This window comes from Marmota marmota, unplaced genomic scaffold (assembly GCF_001458135.2).
Source record: "Marmota marmota marmota unplaced genomic scaffold, marMar, whole genome shotgun sequence".
In the NCBI taxonomy this organism is placed as follows: domain Eukaryota; kingdom Metazoa; phylum Chordata; class Mammalia; order Rodentia; family Sciuridae; genus Marmota; species Marmota marmota.
In genome coordinates, this window is record NW_025999960.1 from 18,643,404 (window position 1) to 18,661,814 (window position 18,411).

General features: G+C 48.1%; 1 protein-coding gene across 5 annotated transcripts; it reads right to left on the reverse strand.

Annotated features, from left to right (window-relative positions):
* Positions 1 to 32: 32 nt before the first annotated feature.
* Positions 33 to 18,285, reverse strand: Itgb7 (integrin subunit beta 7). Of its 5 annotated transcripts, none has more exons than XM_048802797.1 (17): positions 17,668 to 18,285; positions 16,196 to 16,315; positions 10,570 to 10,617; positions 9,996 to 10,199; positions 7,433 to 7,634; positions 7,174 to 7,344; positions 6,252 to 6,493; positions 5,238 to 5,396; positions 4,817 to 4,912; positions 4,567 to 4,656; positions 2,817 to 2,963; positions 2,394 to 2,587; positions 1,863 to 2,086; positions 1,423 to 1,642; positions 1,071 to 1,279; positions 596 to 756; positions 33 to 356 (listed from the first exon to the last, which is right to left on the reverse strand). In XM_048802797.1, the coding sequence occupies exons 4-17, from the start codon at positions 10,194 to 10,196 to the stop codon at positions 276 to 278; spliced, it is 2,397 nt and encodes a 798-aa protein (XP_048658754.1). In that variant the 5' UTR covers positions 10,197 to 10,199; positions 10,570 to 10,617; positions 16,196 to 16,315; positions 17,668 to 18,285; the 3' UTR covers positions 33 to 275. The 5 variants fall into 5 exon arrangements, with proteins under 5 accessions (XP_048658754.1, XP_048658756.1, XP_048658753.1 ...); XM_048802799.1 differs by lacking the exon at positions 17,668 to 18,285 and adding an exon at positions 16,496 to 16,619 and having other exon boundaries at positions 10,553 to 10,617; XM_048802796.1 differs by lacking the exon at positions 17,668 to 18,285 and adding an exon at positions 16,496 to 16,618.
* Positions 18,286 to 18,411: the final 126 nt, after the last annotated feature.

Sequence of the window (18,411 nt, forward strand, 5' to 3'; positions counted from 1 at the left end):
TTTGGCCTTGGTGGGCTGAAGCAAAGTGACAGTTACAGTCTGAGGTAAGATTTTATTGTATACTTAGGTTGGGTACGGTTGCTTTTTTTTTGAGGTGGAAAACAAAGTCACAGCAGTAGGAGCAGCCCTCTGAGTATCACTCTGAAAATGAAGTTGGGTGGCGACCACTCCTCACCAGCGGATTAGTTCCTTAGATTGCTGCCTGATAGCTACCCCCTTCCCCAATTCCCACTGTCATCCCAGAGACAAGAGCCCTGGGTGAGACTCCTTCCTCCTCAAAGAATGGGACTATCAGCCCCTTCGAAGCGGGGATTGATAGTAGTTGTGATGGCACTTTTGTAGAGAGGATTGCTGTCCTGTGGGAAAAGGTTGCAAATTATGAGGGGAAAATCTTAGGATTCCTCTTCCCATTTCCTAGTCCTAGGAGCCCAACCTAGAACTAGCGCAAGATCATAGGAGCTGAAGGAAGACAGCAGAGGGATTGGTTAAGTCTGCAGAGGATGCTCCTAGATGGGAATTGAGGGCTGGTTGTGTGGTGGAGAAGCCGACAGCAAGAAAGGGACCCAGCCAGTGGAATAAGAGGCTGTCTCCTCACCTCCTTCCAGTTGAGTTGCTGCCGCTCCTTCTCAAAGCGACTATATTCCCTGCGGTCATAGATTTCCACTGAAAGCCGATAAGCCAGGACCAGCCCCAGTCCCACTGCCACGATGCCCCCTACACAGCCCAGCACAATGGTCTGAGTCTGGTCTGCTCCCTCTGTGAGGAAAGAAACAATACAGATTTCTGAGGGATAAGGCACAGGGACAGATCAGCAGTTGCCCACAATGAGTCCTGCCTCCCAAACTCTGTCACTGAAAGCAAAAGGAATCCAGAAGGGTCCAAGTTTATCCTCTCTGTCTGAGGCCTTAGACTTATCACTTTTTTCTGCCTTTGCACTATATTTATTTACAGCTCTGCATCAAATCCAGCCTGGTTTCCCATTATTATCACATCACATGCCCAGCTCTGAGACCCTGCACATCAAATTTCCAGATCTATTTAGCATGTCCATGGCCTCTCTACCCACTTACTCTCTTGGGGTTTCACTCTAAGCGTCACTCTGCCTCCAGCTTCATCCTCCACCAGGAAGAAGAACAGCTGGTTGTCTAGTGTCCTTTCTTTGCACCAGCCATCATCCAAGATAGGGGTCAAAGCCAGGGTCACGTTGGCATGGGCACAAGCCATGCTGCAGTTGGCAGCCAGGGGGCCTGTCCCAAAGGCCCCACACTCTGCACAGTCCCTGTGGATACCAATAAGTTAGCAGCTGAGCACTTGTTACTTACCAGCTCTCACCTACACCCCGCACAGGAAGAGCAGGCAAGTGTGAGTGCTAAGCAAACCCACTGTGTCCCTGTTCTCAGGATGCAAGACCTGAAGCCTCACCTGTATCTCTCACACGGTGTCTTGCAGCCTGGGCACTGGTCACACAGAGCACCATAGTAGCCGTCCAAGCACTGGCAGCGATTGCATTTGCAGTGTCCATGCCCACTGCAGAGCTCTCCCTCAGGACTGACACAACTGTCCATGTCCCCACTGCACTCACATGCTCTGCCCGTTCGATTGGCATGACAGTGACATACTCCACATTGGCAGCGGCCAAAGCCTGGGGTAGAGCCATGTACAGGGTGATAACCATCCTCGCACACAACTGGTTATCACACACCACCACATGCACTCAATTCCTCTCAAGTGTGCCTGACTCATCCTCCAATTCATACACCAGAATATTTGGCACTTGCCTTCAGTGCCATAAGACTCCTAGAGCCTTAAGTGCTCTTGGGAGGGCCCCTCTGACCCCACCCTCTGCCAAAATCTCCAGGTACCTCCACAAAGGATGCCCTCATGTCGCTCACAGCTGGCATCATCACACTCGCACAGACGCCCAGAACTTTGTCCACTACAGCTGCATCGTCCACATTGGCACCGACCCTTCCCACTGCATAGGGGTCCTGTCCCATTGGGGGCCCGGCACCCAGATTCCAGATCCGGGGAGGACAGCTCAGCCTCAGAACACTCACAGAGTCGACCCAGGCGGCCAGAGGCACAGCTGGAAGGGGAAGTCAAGAAGGGAGAGTTGGACCATTCCTGACTTTTTTCCTAGGATCCTCTAAACCCAAGTCCTTAAAAGTTGGAGAGAGATACCAGGGTACAGTGGAGCACCAAGCATGGAAGGAGGGAAGAATGGAGGGTTCTGTTGAGGGGAGAGCCTGGGCATATTCAGGAAGCACAGACACATGGCATTCAGTGGAGCTTTGGGATGTTCAGGAGATCCCAGTGGGAGAGTAGGAAGCAAAGAGGAACACGGGAGTGGTCACTTGTAGGAACCAGATGGGTAAAGGGACCAAGAGACTCACCTGCATATTCCACACTGAAGGTCTCCCTGGCCATCGCTGCAGTGGGGAGCCTGGGGCTGGGTATCACTGCAGTTACAGTCACACAGCGTGTGCAGCTCCACAGTCAGCTCCTCAGAGAAGCCAAGTGCTCGGAGCCTCAGGAACTGGGGCTCTGGGAGGCAGTTATTAGCTTGGAGGGTAACCCAGAAATTCACCTGAGGACAGGGCAGGCAGGAACCAGACTGTTATACACACATGCATGTGTGTACACACACACCCCAAGCCTGCCAATCATGCAGGACTCTACTCCTTAGTAAATTAAAGGACAGGATCATGCTAACACTATCTCCTAGAAACTCACTTGGGGAAGCCACTCACTGAACCCCCCTCAGAAAGGACAGGTGGAAGACTACCTTGGTTTTGCCTGTCCTGGCCGGCTCTTACCATCTGGTTAATTCGGACGTGGTTGCACTGTCCACGGTCCCCAGCCTCAACTTCACTCTTCTCAGAACCTCCACACTGGGATTCATAAGAGATATTGACCCCAGGAGGGAGTGAAAAGTGTTCCAGGGTCACAGTGGATGACAGGCTCTATGGGAAGAGAGGAAGCGAGCAACCAGATGAAGGCAGGAATCCCAGCCTCTGCCCTCTCTGGCCATACCCAGTTGTATCAGAACCCTGCCCTCTGCCACCCTAGGGCTCTTTCCCTTCTGCCCCAAAAGGAGACCTTTCTGGAGGAAGGAGCTATGAGAACCCTAAGTAAACTATCCAGGATCCAGAGGTCCCTACCACAGTATGGCAACCACAGGGGCTGGCCAAGTGCCATGAACATGCAGTGACCCTGTTTGTCAAACTCCAAAGCAGGACACATAACCAGTGTGCATGTGAGATTGAGTTTGTCCTGAGAAATCTGACACTATCTCAAAAATTTTCTCACCATGGTTTAAGACATGGTCCCTTTCATCAAGAGGCTGACAATCTGGATGTAGAGCTACAACCTAAGCTGAAGAGACACTTAAGACTTTCAGTGGGGTCTGGGGTTATGGCTCAGTGGTAGAACGTGTGCCTAGCATATGTGAGGCACTGGGTTCAATCCCCAGCACTACATAAAAATAAATAAATAAAATAAAGGTATTGTGTCCATCTACAACTAAAAATAAATTTTAAAAAATATCTTTCAATGGTTCCTTCTACCTGCAAAAGTTTATGATTCTTTTTAAAAATATTTTTAGTTGTAGATGGACACAATAACATTATTTGTTTATTTTTTTATGTGGTGCTAAGAATCGAACCCAGTTCCTAACATGTGCTAGGCAAACGCTCTACCACTGAGCTGCAACCCCAGACCAAAAAGTCTGGTTCTAAATTGTTTATTTTTTAATTTTATTTTTTAAATTTATTTATTAGTGCTATGGATTGAACCTAGGAGTATTTTATCACTACAGCCCCAGCCCTTTTTATTTTTGAGAAGGGGTTTCATTAAGTTGCTGAAGCTGGGGTTTAGCTTGTGATCCTTCTGCCTCAGTCTCTCCTGTAGCTTGGATTACAGATGTGCACTACCACATCCAGCTGTCTGAATTGTTTGTAAACAGTGAACACAGGCTCTCATCTTACATTCTGTATGTATAGCCCTTTCATTGTTATCCATGTGAACTTGGGCAAGGCACTTAGCCTCTGTTTCCTCATCTGTAAAATAGTCAGAAAGCAGGTGGGGTTAAACTAGGTGGCGAACAGTATGTGCACTAGGACAGACTTGGCATGAAATAAAAGTTCAGGGAATGTGACTGTCCTTCCTTGCCCAGAATAGGGCTCAGCTTTTCGGGAGCCTGGGACGGGATCTCAAGGCCATTTCAGACACTTAAGATTTGTGAATGTGGGCTGGGGTTGTGGCTCAGTGGTAGAGCACTCGCCTAGCACATGCGAAGCCCTGGGTTTGATCCTCAGCACCACATAAAATGAATAAATAAAATAAAGGTATTGTGTCCAACTACAACTAAAAAATAAATATTAAAGATTTGTGAATGTGAGAGTGAGTGACAATGACAGCCATGTGTAAACTGTAGATAAGAGCTATAGAATGCTAGAACTAAAAAATGAGCATGGCCACTTAGTTCTGCCACTGCACCTTGAGAACTCCTTTCCATCTTTCCCTTGTGCCCACCCTCGCCATTCTCCCTCCCACCCTTGTGCTCACATCATAAGCATCCATGATGAGCTGCACCACATTGCTGGAGTCCTCACTCAGCTCGCCCACTGCAGACTTGGGAATCAGCTGACTCAGCTCCTGAGTTAGGAGGATTTGAAGAAAATGGTTGGACACAGCTTTAAGAAAATGGGCTCCTAGAGGTCTGAAAGGAGGCATATTGGGAACAGAGAATGGGTCTTTGGGGGAATTGAAAAAGATTAGGGTAGGGATGGGTGGTCTGCATTCAGACAACTCTCACCTGGTAGATGGGCAGTGTCGCACTGGTGACAGCAAAGATGGGCTGTATGTTTGCTGCAGAAAGGGCCTGAGCTACCTGACCCACAGAAGGGTAGTCCTGGGACAGGAAGTGGGGACAAGGTGAGCACCACAGGTCTCCCACAAAACATGCTAGGTACCCTCATCCCAAGGAATCCAGGACCTAGGGTGCCACCAACTAAAGGAGCTTGGAGGCTTGACAAGGCAGGAAGGAAGTAAGGAGTGAAGGGCACAGGTTTCCTATCTGAGCAGTTGGGCTGGAGAGGAGGAATTCCCTGCTGGGGAAGACCGCAGGGTATCTATAGGATGGTCACCAGCAAAGAAGAATGTGAGGTGGGGTGGCGATGAAGGTACCTGGAAGGAGAGGAGTTGTGGCTCAGGTAAAGAGGTCAGAGGGTACTCACAAATTCTGGGCTGCGACTGTAGAGGCCATTGCTGTCCAAGTGGCAGTGTCCATCACTGGGCATGAAAATTCCACCCAATTTTCCATCCCCAGCTGTGTGAAATGTGTCATCTGAAGTGAACACCAAGAGCCGGGACACATTTCTCCAGCCAATCTGCTCCTAGGATGTGGGAAGGAGGGGGCTATGCACCCGGGTATGGCCCTCAGCCACCCTAGCCAGTCCTGTGAGCCAAGGATATGGCCTGCCTCCCTCTGTATCTGATGTCCACCTTCCTGCCTCCAGTTCCCTGCTTCTCCCTTCATCCCAGCTCCCCAAACAGGGCTACTGCTAGTGGAGGCCTTCCTGTGAATTAGAAAAAATGTGCCTCTTCCTCAAGATATTTTACCAAGTAATTTTACTAAGTAATTGTAAAAATAAATATACAGCCAGAAATGGTGGCACATGCCTGTAATCCCAGCTCCTTGGGAGGCTGAGGCAGGAGGATCACAAGTTCAAGGCCAGCCTCAGCAATTTAGCAAGATCCTGTCTCAAAAAGCAAAATAAAAAGGGCTGGAGATGTAGTTCAGCAGTAGAGCATCTCTGGGTTCAACCCCCAGTTCTGCAAACATAAATAAGCAAACTACAATGACAATATAAATGGCACCCCCTGAGGGGGCTGGGGATGTGGTTCAAGAGGTAGCGCGCTCGCCTGGCATGCGTGCGGCCCGGGTTCGATCCTCAGCATCACATACAAAGATGTTGTGTCCGCCAAAAACTAAAAAATAAAATATTAAAATTCTTTCTCTCTCTCTCTCTCTCAAAAAAAATAAAATAAAATAAATGGCACCCCCTGAAGTTGTGCACTACACAACCATTGGGGTATATTGGGGGGTGTGATTCAGTGGTAGAGTGCTTGCCTAGAACTAGCAAGGCTCTGAGTTCCACCCCCAACACGATAACAACAAAAACCAACCACAGAAGGCAGCCTGGCCCCAAGCAGTCCTTCAAGACTCAGACCTGGTCCCACTTTCTCACCTGGCAGAGGGCAGCCTGAAGAATGGCATCAAAGCCACCTTCAGGTGAGTCCAGGTTGCCAGACACATTCTGTCTCCCCACCTCCCGCTCAAAGGCTTGAGCATCCCCTGTCAGGGACAGCACATGGTGAAAACTGAAAGGTGGCTGGCAGCGCTCCATTCGGCTGGGGCAGGGGTGGCGCAGCTTGGAGGGCACTGTGCTCACAAAGGGAAGCACTGTTTTGTCCACGAAGGAGCCGAAACCTGGGAGGCAGTAAACACAAAGGCTGAGGGAGCGTCACTGGGAGTCACTGGAAGAGGTCACTGCTGAGAACTCAGAAGGAAACGAAAAGAAGGGATGGTCCCAGAAGAGATGTTGGGCGGGTGCTCCTAGGAGGGAGGACTTCACCCTGGCAAGGGTGAAGGGGTGGGACCATTACCTCCCTGAAGTGCAGGAAACTAAGAGGGGGACACAACAGGGGCAGACTGAGTCTTCCTGAAGGTTGAGGAAGGTCAGGATGGAGGGTGTAGAAGCGCAGGAAGCAGAGGGGCTCTTGAGCAGAGAATGTGGAGCTGAAACAGTGACATCTAAGCCTTATCCAAGAGTTACTGGTCTGAGACAGTGACATCAGAACAGTGACTGGGTTGGTAAATCCAGGGCAGCTGTCTGAACAGTCTCTCCAGACTCTGGGATTCTGTCAGCCCTCCTGTGAAGCGAGGGGTTCTAGTGAGAAGTCAACCTTAAGTCCCCTCCAGCTCTGACCTAGAAGATAGGTGTCTCAGTAGAGATGTCAGGATCCTGTGGCCTGGCTAGGTCTGTTAAACACTTGAAGAGGGCAGGTGATGGCCCTTCTGAATCCAGGACTTTGGTAGAGACTAAAGTGGTAGTTGAAGCTGGACGCAAAGGCAAGGGCTGGCAGGGTGGGGGCCGGCCACTGGCTCACCTATGCGGACCGAATGGGTGACCTCCTGCAGCCGGACCAGCAGGGCGTGCCCGAGTTGGCGCACGCGTTCCAGGTCGTCCTTCATCGAGTAGCTCAAGTCCATGAGATAGTACAGGTCCACCGGATAACCCGCGGCCCGGAGGAAGCGGACCCGAAGTCGCTGGGGCTCCCCTGGGCAGGAGAAGAAGGGGCGCGGGTCAGCCGAACGCACTCGAACCCCAGCCCAGATAGGTGCCTCGGCCGCGCCCCCCGGACTCACCCGGCCGCAGCACGACTCGGACCCGCTGCGGCGCCAGCTGGGTGGCCCCCTCGCCGCGGTTGCCCTGGCTGAGCGGCTTGTCTTGTAGCACCTCCTGCCGGCCACGGGGCTCCTCCAGCTCCTCCGGCGGGCATCCCCGAGCCAGCAGCTCCTCTCGCCGAGCACAGCGTCGCGACTCAGCCTCGCCCGAGGCGGTGAAGTTCTGTGCCACAAGGAAGGCTTTGGGGACCCTGAAACTACGGCCTTTGAGCCCCTCTCCCAGAACTACCCTACAAACCCGATCGCCTCTAGTCACTCGTCCACTCCACTCTGTCAACTCCATGAGCCCTCCCCTCCTCAGACCCTCCACAGTTACCCTTGAACTGCGGCCCTTTCTTCTTTGTCAGACCCACTTCCTATAGCAGTTCTCCCTCCCCTCCCCTTATCTCGACTCCCCCTTCCCCCAGTAACCCACCCTTCCCCCCCCCCCCNCCAGGCCTGGGGGTTGGAGGAGGCAGACACAGACCCTGCTGTCCCAAGGGCCCCATCTCCACAGCCACAGCCTGGCACCTCTGCCTCTGCCTCCCACAGACTCTGTCTGACTCTATGTCTACACTTCCTGTCCTCCCATACTCATGTGCCTTTCGCCTGGGCCCTCGACATCTGTAGCTAACTCCCATGATTTTCCTTCATCTTTTACCTAGGGCCTACACTGATCTAACTCTCCATCTTCCTCTGAGAGACAGTTCTGCTCCTACCCCAACCTGGGGTCACCCTCAGTGCTCTCCTGTGAGCCTCCCACCTCTTTAAATTCCTGTTGAGATCTCAGGGACTTTGCTACCATACAAAAAAGGACCTCCTAGTTCAATGTACCTGCACGCTTAGATCAAAATGGGAAGGGGGTCAGGCTAAGACCCACAGTTTGGGGAAGGAGGAGGATAGCACGGAAGAAGAGATATCCTTCCTCTAGTGTATCTGGTACCCCTGCACCAGCTGGGCAGCCGCAGGGGAAGGAAATGGTTAGGGCGGCTTCTCAGCTGTCAGGGGTGCCAGGCCTGGGGGTTGGAGGAGGCAGACACAGACCCTGCTGTCCCAAGGGCCCCATCTCCACAGCCACAGCCTGGCACCTCTGCCTCTGCCTCCCACAGACTCTGTCTGACTCTATGTCTACACTTCCTGTCCTCCCATACTCATGTGCCTTTCGCCTGGGCCCTCGACATCTGTAGCTAACTCCCATGATTTTCCTTCATCTTTTACCTAGGGCCTACACTGATCTAACTCTCCATCTTCCTCTGAGAGACAGTTCTGCTCCTACCCCAACCTGGGGTCACCCTCAGTGCTCTCCTGTGAGCCTCCCACCTCTTTAAATTCCTGTTGAGATCTCAGGGACTTTGCTACCATACAAAAAAGGACCATCTAGTTCAATATCCCTGCATGATTAGATCAAAATGGGAATTCTAAAGAACAGCTTTGTCCTCTGGGCCCATTGGCACATGCCTGTAATCCCAGTGACTCAGGAGGCTGAGGCAGAAAGATTGCAAGTTTAAGGCCAGCCTCGGCAACTTAGTGTGACCCTGTTTCAAAATAAGAAATAAAAAGGACTGGGGATGCAACTCAGCAATAAAGTACCCCTGGGTTTAATCGCAGGACCAAAAATCCCCCAAAGAACAGACTTGTTTGACCAGCAAGGAACACATACTTACTCCCCAGCATCCTCCTTGGCCACTTAGGAAGCTCAGGCCTTCCTGTCCACTCTCTCCCCCTCACCCACCTCAAACCCTTTTGGAAGTCTTCCCATCCTCTTGCCCTGCCACACATCCCAGAACATAATAAATCCCACCCAGACTCAGATTCAGAAACTCAGGCCCAGATTTTCTGCTATGGACTGAACTCTTCCCCCACATTTCTGTGTTGAAGCCCTCACCCTCAATGCAATTTTATTTGCAGACCAGGCCTCTGGGAGGTAGTTAGGTTTAGGTGAGGTCATGAGGGTGGTATCCTCATAGTGGAATTAGTGCCTTTATAAAAGAGACACCAGAAAACCCATTTCCTCTATCTTTCCACCAAGTCAGGTGAGGATATAACAAGAAGGTGGTCTCTCTGCAAACTAGGAAGAGTGCCCTTGAATGAGAACCAAATCAACCAGCCTTTTGATTCTGAACTTCCCAGTCTCCCAAATTATAAGAAATAAATTCCTGTTGCTTAAGTCACCAAGTCTATGGTATTTTGTTATGTCAGCCAAATTGGCAATATGCTTTCTTACACGTGTGTGTGCACAGCAGGCCCTTCTACCTATATACAAGATGAAGTCCCACAAGCACATCCTCTTGAATGCATGGTCACAAGTCCTCTCCAAATAAACACAAATAAACATATTCAGACATAATTGTGCACAGAAAATGCACATGCATGTAGATGTACACTCACACCATCACACACAGAAGTTCTATGTGCATAAACTCAGTCACACATGAGACTTCAGGGTATAGCAAGTAAAATCACACATGTGCCCACACAATCACACACATATATCCAACCTGTACGTACAATACACATGGTTCAAAGGCCACCGGCCTATCTTTACCAGTTGCTTGCACCATGCACAGCTAGGGTGTGAGAAGATGCACTTCTTGCAGGAGGGGGCTGGCTGGCAAGACCCTGGCAGAGACAGGTCAGGATCCCCCAATTTTGTGGCTTCCCTTGGGAATGGGCTCTTGATGTCCACTTCACTTTCACCTCTGCCCAGGGCCAGTAGGAAAACAAGAGCCATCGACAAAACCACCATGGCCTGTATTGGATGTAAAGTGGGAGACGTGGGTCCTCAGTGAAGACTCCCAAGCTGTCAGTCCTCTAAACTTAGCTTGTGGGTTGCCACTCTCAAAACTATCTCAACTCTTCATCTCTCCTCATTGTTTCATATTTCCCTGTGGATTCAACAGTGTCTTCAGACATGGCAAGAAGGAGTATATACAAGGCTAGGGTGGGGGCATCAGAGAAGACCTGTCCTTCTTGTGGGCAGAGGGGGACAAACGGGTCCACAAAAGAGTCTGGGAATGCACCTAGGGGCACTGAGGACTGTACCCAAGTCTTTTCACCAAGATTTCAAACTATGGTGGAGATAAAAACTAATAATAAGCACACCAGTCTTGGTCACTCACTGGCTGTATGGCACGTCAGGCTTTCTCTCTGGGCCTCAGTTTCCACATCTGTAAAGTGAGAGAGTTCAATAAATAATCTGACAACACTTGCAGAGTTCACAATTTTGAATTCAAATGAGGGAAGAGGATTAGTGAGTGGGAATGAGAAGAAAGAAGGCTGGAACAGATCAGGGAGGGTGAGAGAGAGGGAGAGCAGTTTCACTTGGTTGACATAGTAGCAAGAGGAATGAGTAGACCACAAGAACTTTCTGAAGGTCTGGGATAAAAGAGGAAGAATAGGTAAAGTGTTGATTAAAAATTTTTCTCTCTTTAGCCAGGCACAGTGGTGCGCACCTATAATCCCAGCATCTTGGATAGATGAGACAGGAGGATCCCAAGTCCAAAGCCAGCTTCAGCAACTTAGTGAAGCCCTAAGCAACTTAGCCAGACCCTGTCTCAAAACAAAAAATAAAAAGGGCTAAGAATTCGTTCATTAGTAAAGTGCACCTGGGTTCAATCCCCAGTACCAAAAATAAATAACTAAAAGCCAAAAAGGGCTGGGGTGTGGCTCACTGGTAAAGAGCTTCAGGGTTCAGTCCCCAGTACCAATAAAAAGGGGGAAAGGAGCAGGGAGTGTCACCCCAGTGTTAGAGCTCTTACCTGATGGCAGAACACCTGCCTGATGGTAAAGTCCTTGTATGAGGCTCTTGAGTTTGATCCCTAGTACCACATACACACAAATTTTTTTTTTCTCTTTTCTGTGATTTGCACAAAGGGAATCTAGACTGGTGAAAAAGCCTGGTTGTAAGGTGATTCCTGGAAATTCCTGGAATGAACTCTAGGAAAACTAGGCAAATTTCTGTTTTAAAAAAACCTATTTGGGGCCGGGTTTGGGGCTCGGTGGTAGAGCGCTTGCCTAAAGTGTGAGGCACTGGGTTGATTCTCAGCACCACATATAAACAAATAAATAAATAAAGGTCCATCAATAACGGATAAAATTAAAAAAAAAAAAGCTATTTAAGCCAGACACATTGGCACACGCCTGTAATCCCAGAAGCTCGGGAGGTTGAAGCAGGAGGATCATGAGTTCAAAGCCAGCCTCAGCAATGGCTAGGCACTAAGCAACTCAGTGAGACCCTGTCTCTAAATAAAATACAAAATAGGGCTGGGGATGTGGCTCGGTGGTCAAGTGCCCCTGAGTTCAATCCCTACTACCAAAAGAAATAAAAAATACCTATTTAAAAAATTGAAGGGTTGGGCCTAGGTTGTGGCTCAGTGATAGGGTGCTCACCTAGCATGCTTGAGGCACTGGGTTCAATCTTCAGCACCACATACATGTAAAATAAAGATATTGTGTCCACTTAAAACTAAAAAATAAATATAAAAAAAATTGAAGGGTTGGGGGATGTAGGTCAGTTGTAGAGCATGTGATTACATGATTAGCATGCAGGAAGCCCTGGGTTCCATCTCAAAAAAAAAAAAAAAGTAGACAATTCTTTACCACGTTCAAAAATCAAAAAGTTAAATCCATGGGCTGGGGATGTGGCTCAAGCGGTAGCGCGCTCGCCTGGCGTGCACACAGCCCAGGTTCGATCCTCAGCACCACATACAAACAAAGATGTTGTGTCTGCCGAAAACTAAAAAATAAATATTAAAAAAAAAGAAAAGTTAAATCCATGGTGAGGGAGGAAGAGGGGAAAATGTGGGAAATGAGGATTTAAATCAAAGTCCTTGCATGTATGATTTTGCCAAAATAAATTCAACTACTATGTATAACTATAATGTTCTAATTTTTTAAAAAAGTTAAATCCCATTGTACCTTCCTTCCCCCACATGAAATGGGAATGCTGATCTTAAAATTCATATGGAATTTCATGGGACCCCAAATAGCCAAAACAATCTTGAAAAAGAAGAACAAACTAAAAGACTCACATTTCCCAATTTCAAAACTTATTTTAAAGCTTCATTAATCAAGACAGTGTGGTTATGGCATAAAGACAGATATGAATAGACTTCAACAACTGGTGCTGGAATCACTGGATACTCACATAAAGAAGAATGAAGTTAGACCACTACCTCATACAAAAATTAAGAATATTTTAAAAAATAATAACATGTTGATAAGGATTTGGATCTTTGTATATTACTGGTAAGAATGTAAACGAACATAACCACAGTGGAAAACAGTTTCATTCCTCAACAAGTTAAACATAGAATTACCCTATGACCTGTCAATTCCACTCCTAGGTATATATCTGAAAGAATTGAAAACGGATGTGCAAAGAAAAACTTGCACGTTGATATTCATAGCAGCATTATTCACAATAGGCAGGAAAAAAACCCAATTGTGCATCAATTAATGCATCGATAACCAAAAGGTGGTATATCCACATAATGGACTATTATTTTGCTATAAAAAAGCCAAAAAGAATGCTACATGTAAAACATGAATGAATCTTGAAAATATTATGCTAAGTGAACACTTATTGTATGAGTTCTTTAAACGAAATATGTAAATGAGGAAAATCTATCGAGACAGAAAGTAGATTAGTGGTTACCAGAGTCAGAAGAGAGGCAGGATGGGGAGTGACTGCTTAACTGAGCACAGTTTCTTCTGAGAGTGGTGAAAAAATTTTGAAATCAATGGTGATGGTTACACAAGTTATACATTTAAAACAGTTAAATGATGAATCTGTTTCTTTTTACACTATATCAATTTCCATTGCATGGGTACACCATAGTTAATTAGTCCCTAGCAACAGACATTGAAATTGTTTCGGAGGCAGGGATGTGGTTCAGTGGTAGGGTGCTTTCCTAGCATGTGTGAGGCCCTGGGTTCCATCCCCAGTACCACAAACACACACACATAAATTAATTAATTAATTATTTTTTTGGTAACCAGAATGAAACCCAGGGCCTCACACATGCTAGGCAAGTTCTCTACCCTTGAGCCACATCTCCAGCCCTAAATTAATTAATTATTTAAGTAGTTTCTAATTGTTCACTATTACAAACAATGCTGCAAGGAAAAATCATGTACTTATCATTTCACATTTGTGCAAGTTAATCTGTAGGATAAGTCCCTGGAAGAGTATGTACAGGTTCAATAGAAGAGGATAGGGGCTGGGGTTGTGACTCAGTGGTAGAGCGCTTGCCTAGCATGTGAGGCACTGGGTTCAATTCTCAGCACCACATGTAAGTAAATAAAATAAAGGTCCATTGACAACAAAAACTATTTAAAAAATAGAAGAGGATGTACAGGTTCAATACAAATTCAATATGATTTGCAGTATTATATTGGTGAGTACTTGCCAATATTGATAAGTATAAATAAGTTCCCTGGGAGTTGGACCAGTTCACATTGCTATCAGCAGCATATGAGAAAGGTCACCTAATGCCTTGCCATGAAGCATGTGCATCCTCCTTAGCCTGGGCCAATTCAGGTCCAGATGCTCTGCAGGGAGTGTGGGGGAAGGATGGGGTGCTGAGGCCTTGAACACCCCCATCCTGCTCCTCACCCCAGGACCTCAGGTGGGTGCAATATATGATAGAGCCTCCACCCTCTGGGAGAGACCAGCCCAGGGCTCAGCCTCAGTGTAACCTCAGCCCTGCTCACTGCATGTGCTGTGGTCAGAGAGGCTGAAGATGCTGCTGCACAAAGCCCAGCTTTGACTCATCTCACAGGTGGGGCCCTCACTGCCACACTTGTTCCCAGGATAGGGCAAACCCAGAGGAGACCTCAAGCCCACTCATCTCTCCTAAGTAGGAACCTGGACTCTGGTCGCCTTTCCCTCCCTTTCCTCTCAATTGTTCCCCCTTCTCTGCTCCTTGAGAACCCATGCTCCTTGCTCTTCCTATTCAAAAATTCAATTACATCTCTCTATGGATTTTCTTTATATCTTTATAGCTGTTTTACTTCCTTTTAGTCTCTAATAGAAGGCTCTTCTACATCAATCCCTTTATTTTGCAAAAGGAAACTATACCCCAGAAGGGTAAGCTAAGGTCACACAATGAACAGGAAGAAGAGCAGGGACAGAGACAGGCCTCTTGGCACTTCGTCTTGCTGTTTCCTCCCCTCCAACCCTGGCAGCAGCACCATCACAAATTGTCTTCTCCCTACTAGCCCCAGCAAGTCTGACCTAATCCCATTTCTCTTTTGCCTTGGATCTCCTTCAGTCTTCCCTTCTCTCCCTGGGAGCAAATGCTTGTCCCGTTTTCCTGGACTTGATTCTGACTCCAATACACATCCCATTGCCCTGTTTGATGTGTGTTTTACTGTGTTATGATTCTGAATCTAAATAAAAGTTTTCCCTGGGGATAAAACTGAGGGCCTTATGAATGCTAGGTAGCACTCTACCACTGAGCTACCTACCCCGCCTATAAATTGGTCTTTTGACTATGCTTTGACTGCACTCACTCCATTTTGAGTTTTCTCTTGTAATACAAGAAATGACTGCTGACAATCAACCCTAACAACTGCTGACTGACAGCTCTATTGACAACTGTGTGCCAATTTGCAAAGGAGATAGTTGACATCCAAGACCTTTCCTCCAAAAATTGACATCTAGAAGCTAAGTTAATACACCTTCTGGAACTCTGGAACTATAAATAACAATGTTTTCAGACTGCCATTTAAGACATATCTCACTGTGACTTTACCCTTGGCATGTATTTGCTCTGAAAAAGCATGGGCCACAGGAGGCCCTGCCTGAGTGAACAGTGAATAGGCCCTGCCCTTTCTCTGATTTCACTGTTAGCAGCTTGACAGCATCTCAGGCCTGCATGAGTACCACCTTGAGGGGACCAGTTTCTGGGACCGTTTGGACAGTTTCTTCCATGGATGCATGGTGTTCAGTTTATTACTAGTAGTTTATGTTGGCGTCATTTTCTTATAACTACTTTTGCCTACATTTTCACAATATTCCTTTTCTTATTTTTGCTTTATCCTGCTTTGTTTACCTTACAATAAAAAGACTTTCAGAAACTATCTTTGCTTCATGTGGTTTGACACTTGATTAAAAGATAAAAGAACCTGCCCCTCTTGGAGAAAACATAATCCTTGAGGTGAAATTGTCACCAGGTATTGGGGAACCAGGCCCCACTGAATGTTTCAATGAGAATGCCCTTTAGCAGCTGAGAAACAGCCTCTTCCCAACCCATCCACACCGCCCAAGTCAAGGAGAGCCCCCTCTGCTGCCTGCTGCGAGTCTTGAGATGGGAACAGAACTGAACTGCTGGGCAACGGTCTCCAAGGAGTGTGGAATTGGAGGCCAAGGTGCCAAATAGGAAGAAGCCAGAGCTGGGGCCAAAGCATGAGGCAGCAGGGATGGCAGCTGGGGGAAATGTGGGGAGAAGCTACCCTGGTCTAGCTTTTGGCACATGGCAGACATTCAGGAACAGCACTCATACATCAACCCCCATCTAGCCCAACTCTTAGGAAAATGATGAAAGAGGTGAGTGGTGATGCTAGAGGAGGGAATAGGGGCAGGGGATTCTTAGGGAGTGCAGAAAGGAATTCACAGCTTTCTCAAGACTAGACAGAACCCTGAGTGTCCAGGTTAGAATTGTCTTGCTAAGCATTTGGGACCAGGTGGGTCTGGGCTTGTCAAGAGAGGAGATGGGGAGGGGGCTGTGCCCAAGTACTCACAGGTGCATGCAGAGCAGCAGCCTTCCTTTGGTGGCAGCAGCAGCCTTTGTGTACTGATCTGGAGGCTGCAGAGGAGGAAGTGACACGCCCTGGGGTGGGGGAGTCTTAGGGATGGCTGATCTAGAAGAAGGTGGAGCAGATAGGGTTAGGGCTGGGCCAAGAGCATGAATGAGGCAGAGATCTGGAAAAAGAAAGCTCATCTATTGTCAGGTGCTGGACCACCAAGTTAGAGTTAATGGTCACAGCAACCTCATTAGCTAGGTGTTAGTACCCTTACCCCACCCCACACACCAATCTTACAGATGCAGAGATTGAGGCCTGGAGGCAAGAAGTAAAGAACCTTGCTCAAGAGCAGGCAACTAGTAAGTGGCTGCTTGGCCTTCCTCCACAATTGATGATCTCTTCACTTCCTCATATGGGAAGGAATAAAATAGGAAGGACTATGGGGGCAGAAAGTACTGTAGAAAGGAGGAAGTTAGAGACTGTTGATCATTTTGAAAACCCAGGGACCACAGTATCTTAGTGTGCTTAACTCCATGGGCTCTGGAACCAAACTGCCTGAGTTCAAGTCCTGGTTCTCCCTTACTAGTACGTAGAAATTCCCTTAGCTAAGTTCCTTAACCCTCCCTGTGGCAGCTTCCTCATCTGTCAAGTGGGACTCGAGGATCATGGTGAGAATTAAATAATTCATATCAATTGCTTACAAGAGTATGTGGCACATAAAAAGTGTACGATAAAGAATCACTAGGAGTAGGAGCTGGGTTGTGGCTCAGTGGTAGAGTGCTCGTCTCACATGTGTAAGGCACTGGGTTCGATCCTCAGCACCACATAAAAATTAATAAAATAATGGTATTTTTAAAATTAAAAAAAAAAAAGAATCACTAGGAGTAAAAAGTAATGGAGGCAGGTGGAATGGCTTTGAGAAGTGCAAGGTTCAGACAGTTGGAAAGCTGGAGAGAGAGACACGGAGCCAGGCTTGGAGAATGCGATGGAGGGCGGAGGAGCCAAGACAGTAGTAGAGACTGGGAAAGAGTGGAGGGAGGAGAGCAAAGAAGCAGAGCACAGTAACAGCAGCTGGAGGCCAAGCAGGATGAAGCCTGTAAGAATGGGCTGTGGAAAATATAAATAGGATTGGTCACTGGCCCACACTTGAACACAGGGAGCTTTGAGAGGGACCTGGACATTAGGTCTGTGTTCGTAAGAGCTGTACTCCATACCAGAAGAGGCACCCCTTGGCAGCAGGGACTGGTTCTTAGGATCCCTGCTGTAGCCACTAAACATAGCCTAGTGCCCATCTTCTAGCAGGTGCTCCATAATGTCAGGTGGATCCTAGGAGCATAGCAGGAGAAGGCAACTGGAGAAGAGGGGCTCCTTCTCTGGGTGGGCTCCTGCTAGCACCAAGCTATGGGTCAGCCAGGTCCTTCTACCCTTCCCCCATAACCATGGGTTACCATGGCAATGAACCTCCTTACCCACAGGCCCTGTGGTTTCCTTTAAGTCTTCTTTCACTTTCCTCTTCTGCTTTTCCTCCACTCCTCTCTCCTCCCCCTTTCCCACATCCTCAACTCTTTTCCCACAGGCACAAGTCACCAGTGGAGAAAGCCAGGAACAAGGTAGGCAAAGCACTGTCCTGGGAAGAAGTGGGCACAGTAGGAGAGATACAGGGGAATCACAGAGGCAAGAGGATAACAGGAAGGACAGACTAAAGGCCAAAAGCCTTTGAAAAAGAGGTGTTGTAGAGGTAAGGCCTATCGGGGGAGGAAGGGCTATCAGCAGAGAGGGTAACTGGCGCCGTTGGGTAAGTGGAGGTCATGGAGGAAAAGTTGGCTCAGGAGGGGTGGAGGGAGTGATAGGGTGTCAGCCTGCCACAGAGGGTGGGAGAGCTCACCGACGGGCTGGTGTCAAACAGAAACACTGCAGCTTCAAGGTGGGGTTATGGTTCTCTTCTGAGGCCAGAGACAACCATGCAAATGAACCAGAGAAGGGCAAATAGGCACTTTTAAATATATAAAGTGAGGCCCATAGAGATAAATAAGAGCATAAGTGGGGGTTTTGGGAGGCCTGTGCCTCAGGGTGGACCCTGTAAAAGCCCTCCCCCGCCTCACCAGTCCTACCCAGCATACTTCATCCTATTTCTTTTGCATCCCTAAGATAGTCGCAAAGTCCAGCAGATTAGGAGTTCTCTCTCACCACCCTGCTATACCTCCAGGGAGCAA

What these genes read in the sequence shown, in the direction of transcription:
- Itgb7 (XM_048802797.1), bottom strand. Translation starts at nt 10,196, where the DNA reads ATGGTGGTTTTGTCGATGGCTCTTGTTTTCCTACTGGCCCTGGGCAGA. An exon ending in ACAGTCGCAGCCCAGAATTT is followed by an intron (nt 4,913 to 5,237) that starts GTGAGTACCCTC and finishes TTCCTGTCCCAG; the next exon opens with GACTACCCTTCTGTGGGTCA. An exon ending in CTTCAGTGTGGAATATGCAG is followed by an intron (nt 2,087 to 2,393) that starts GTGAGTCTCTTG and finishes TTCCCCTTCCAG; the next exon opens with CTGTGCCTCTGGCCGCCTGG.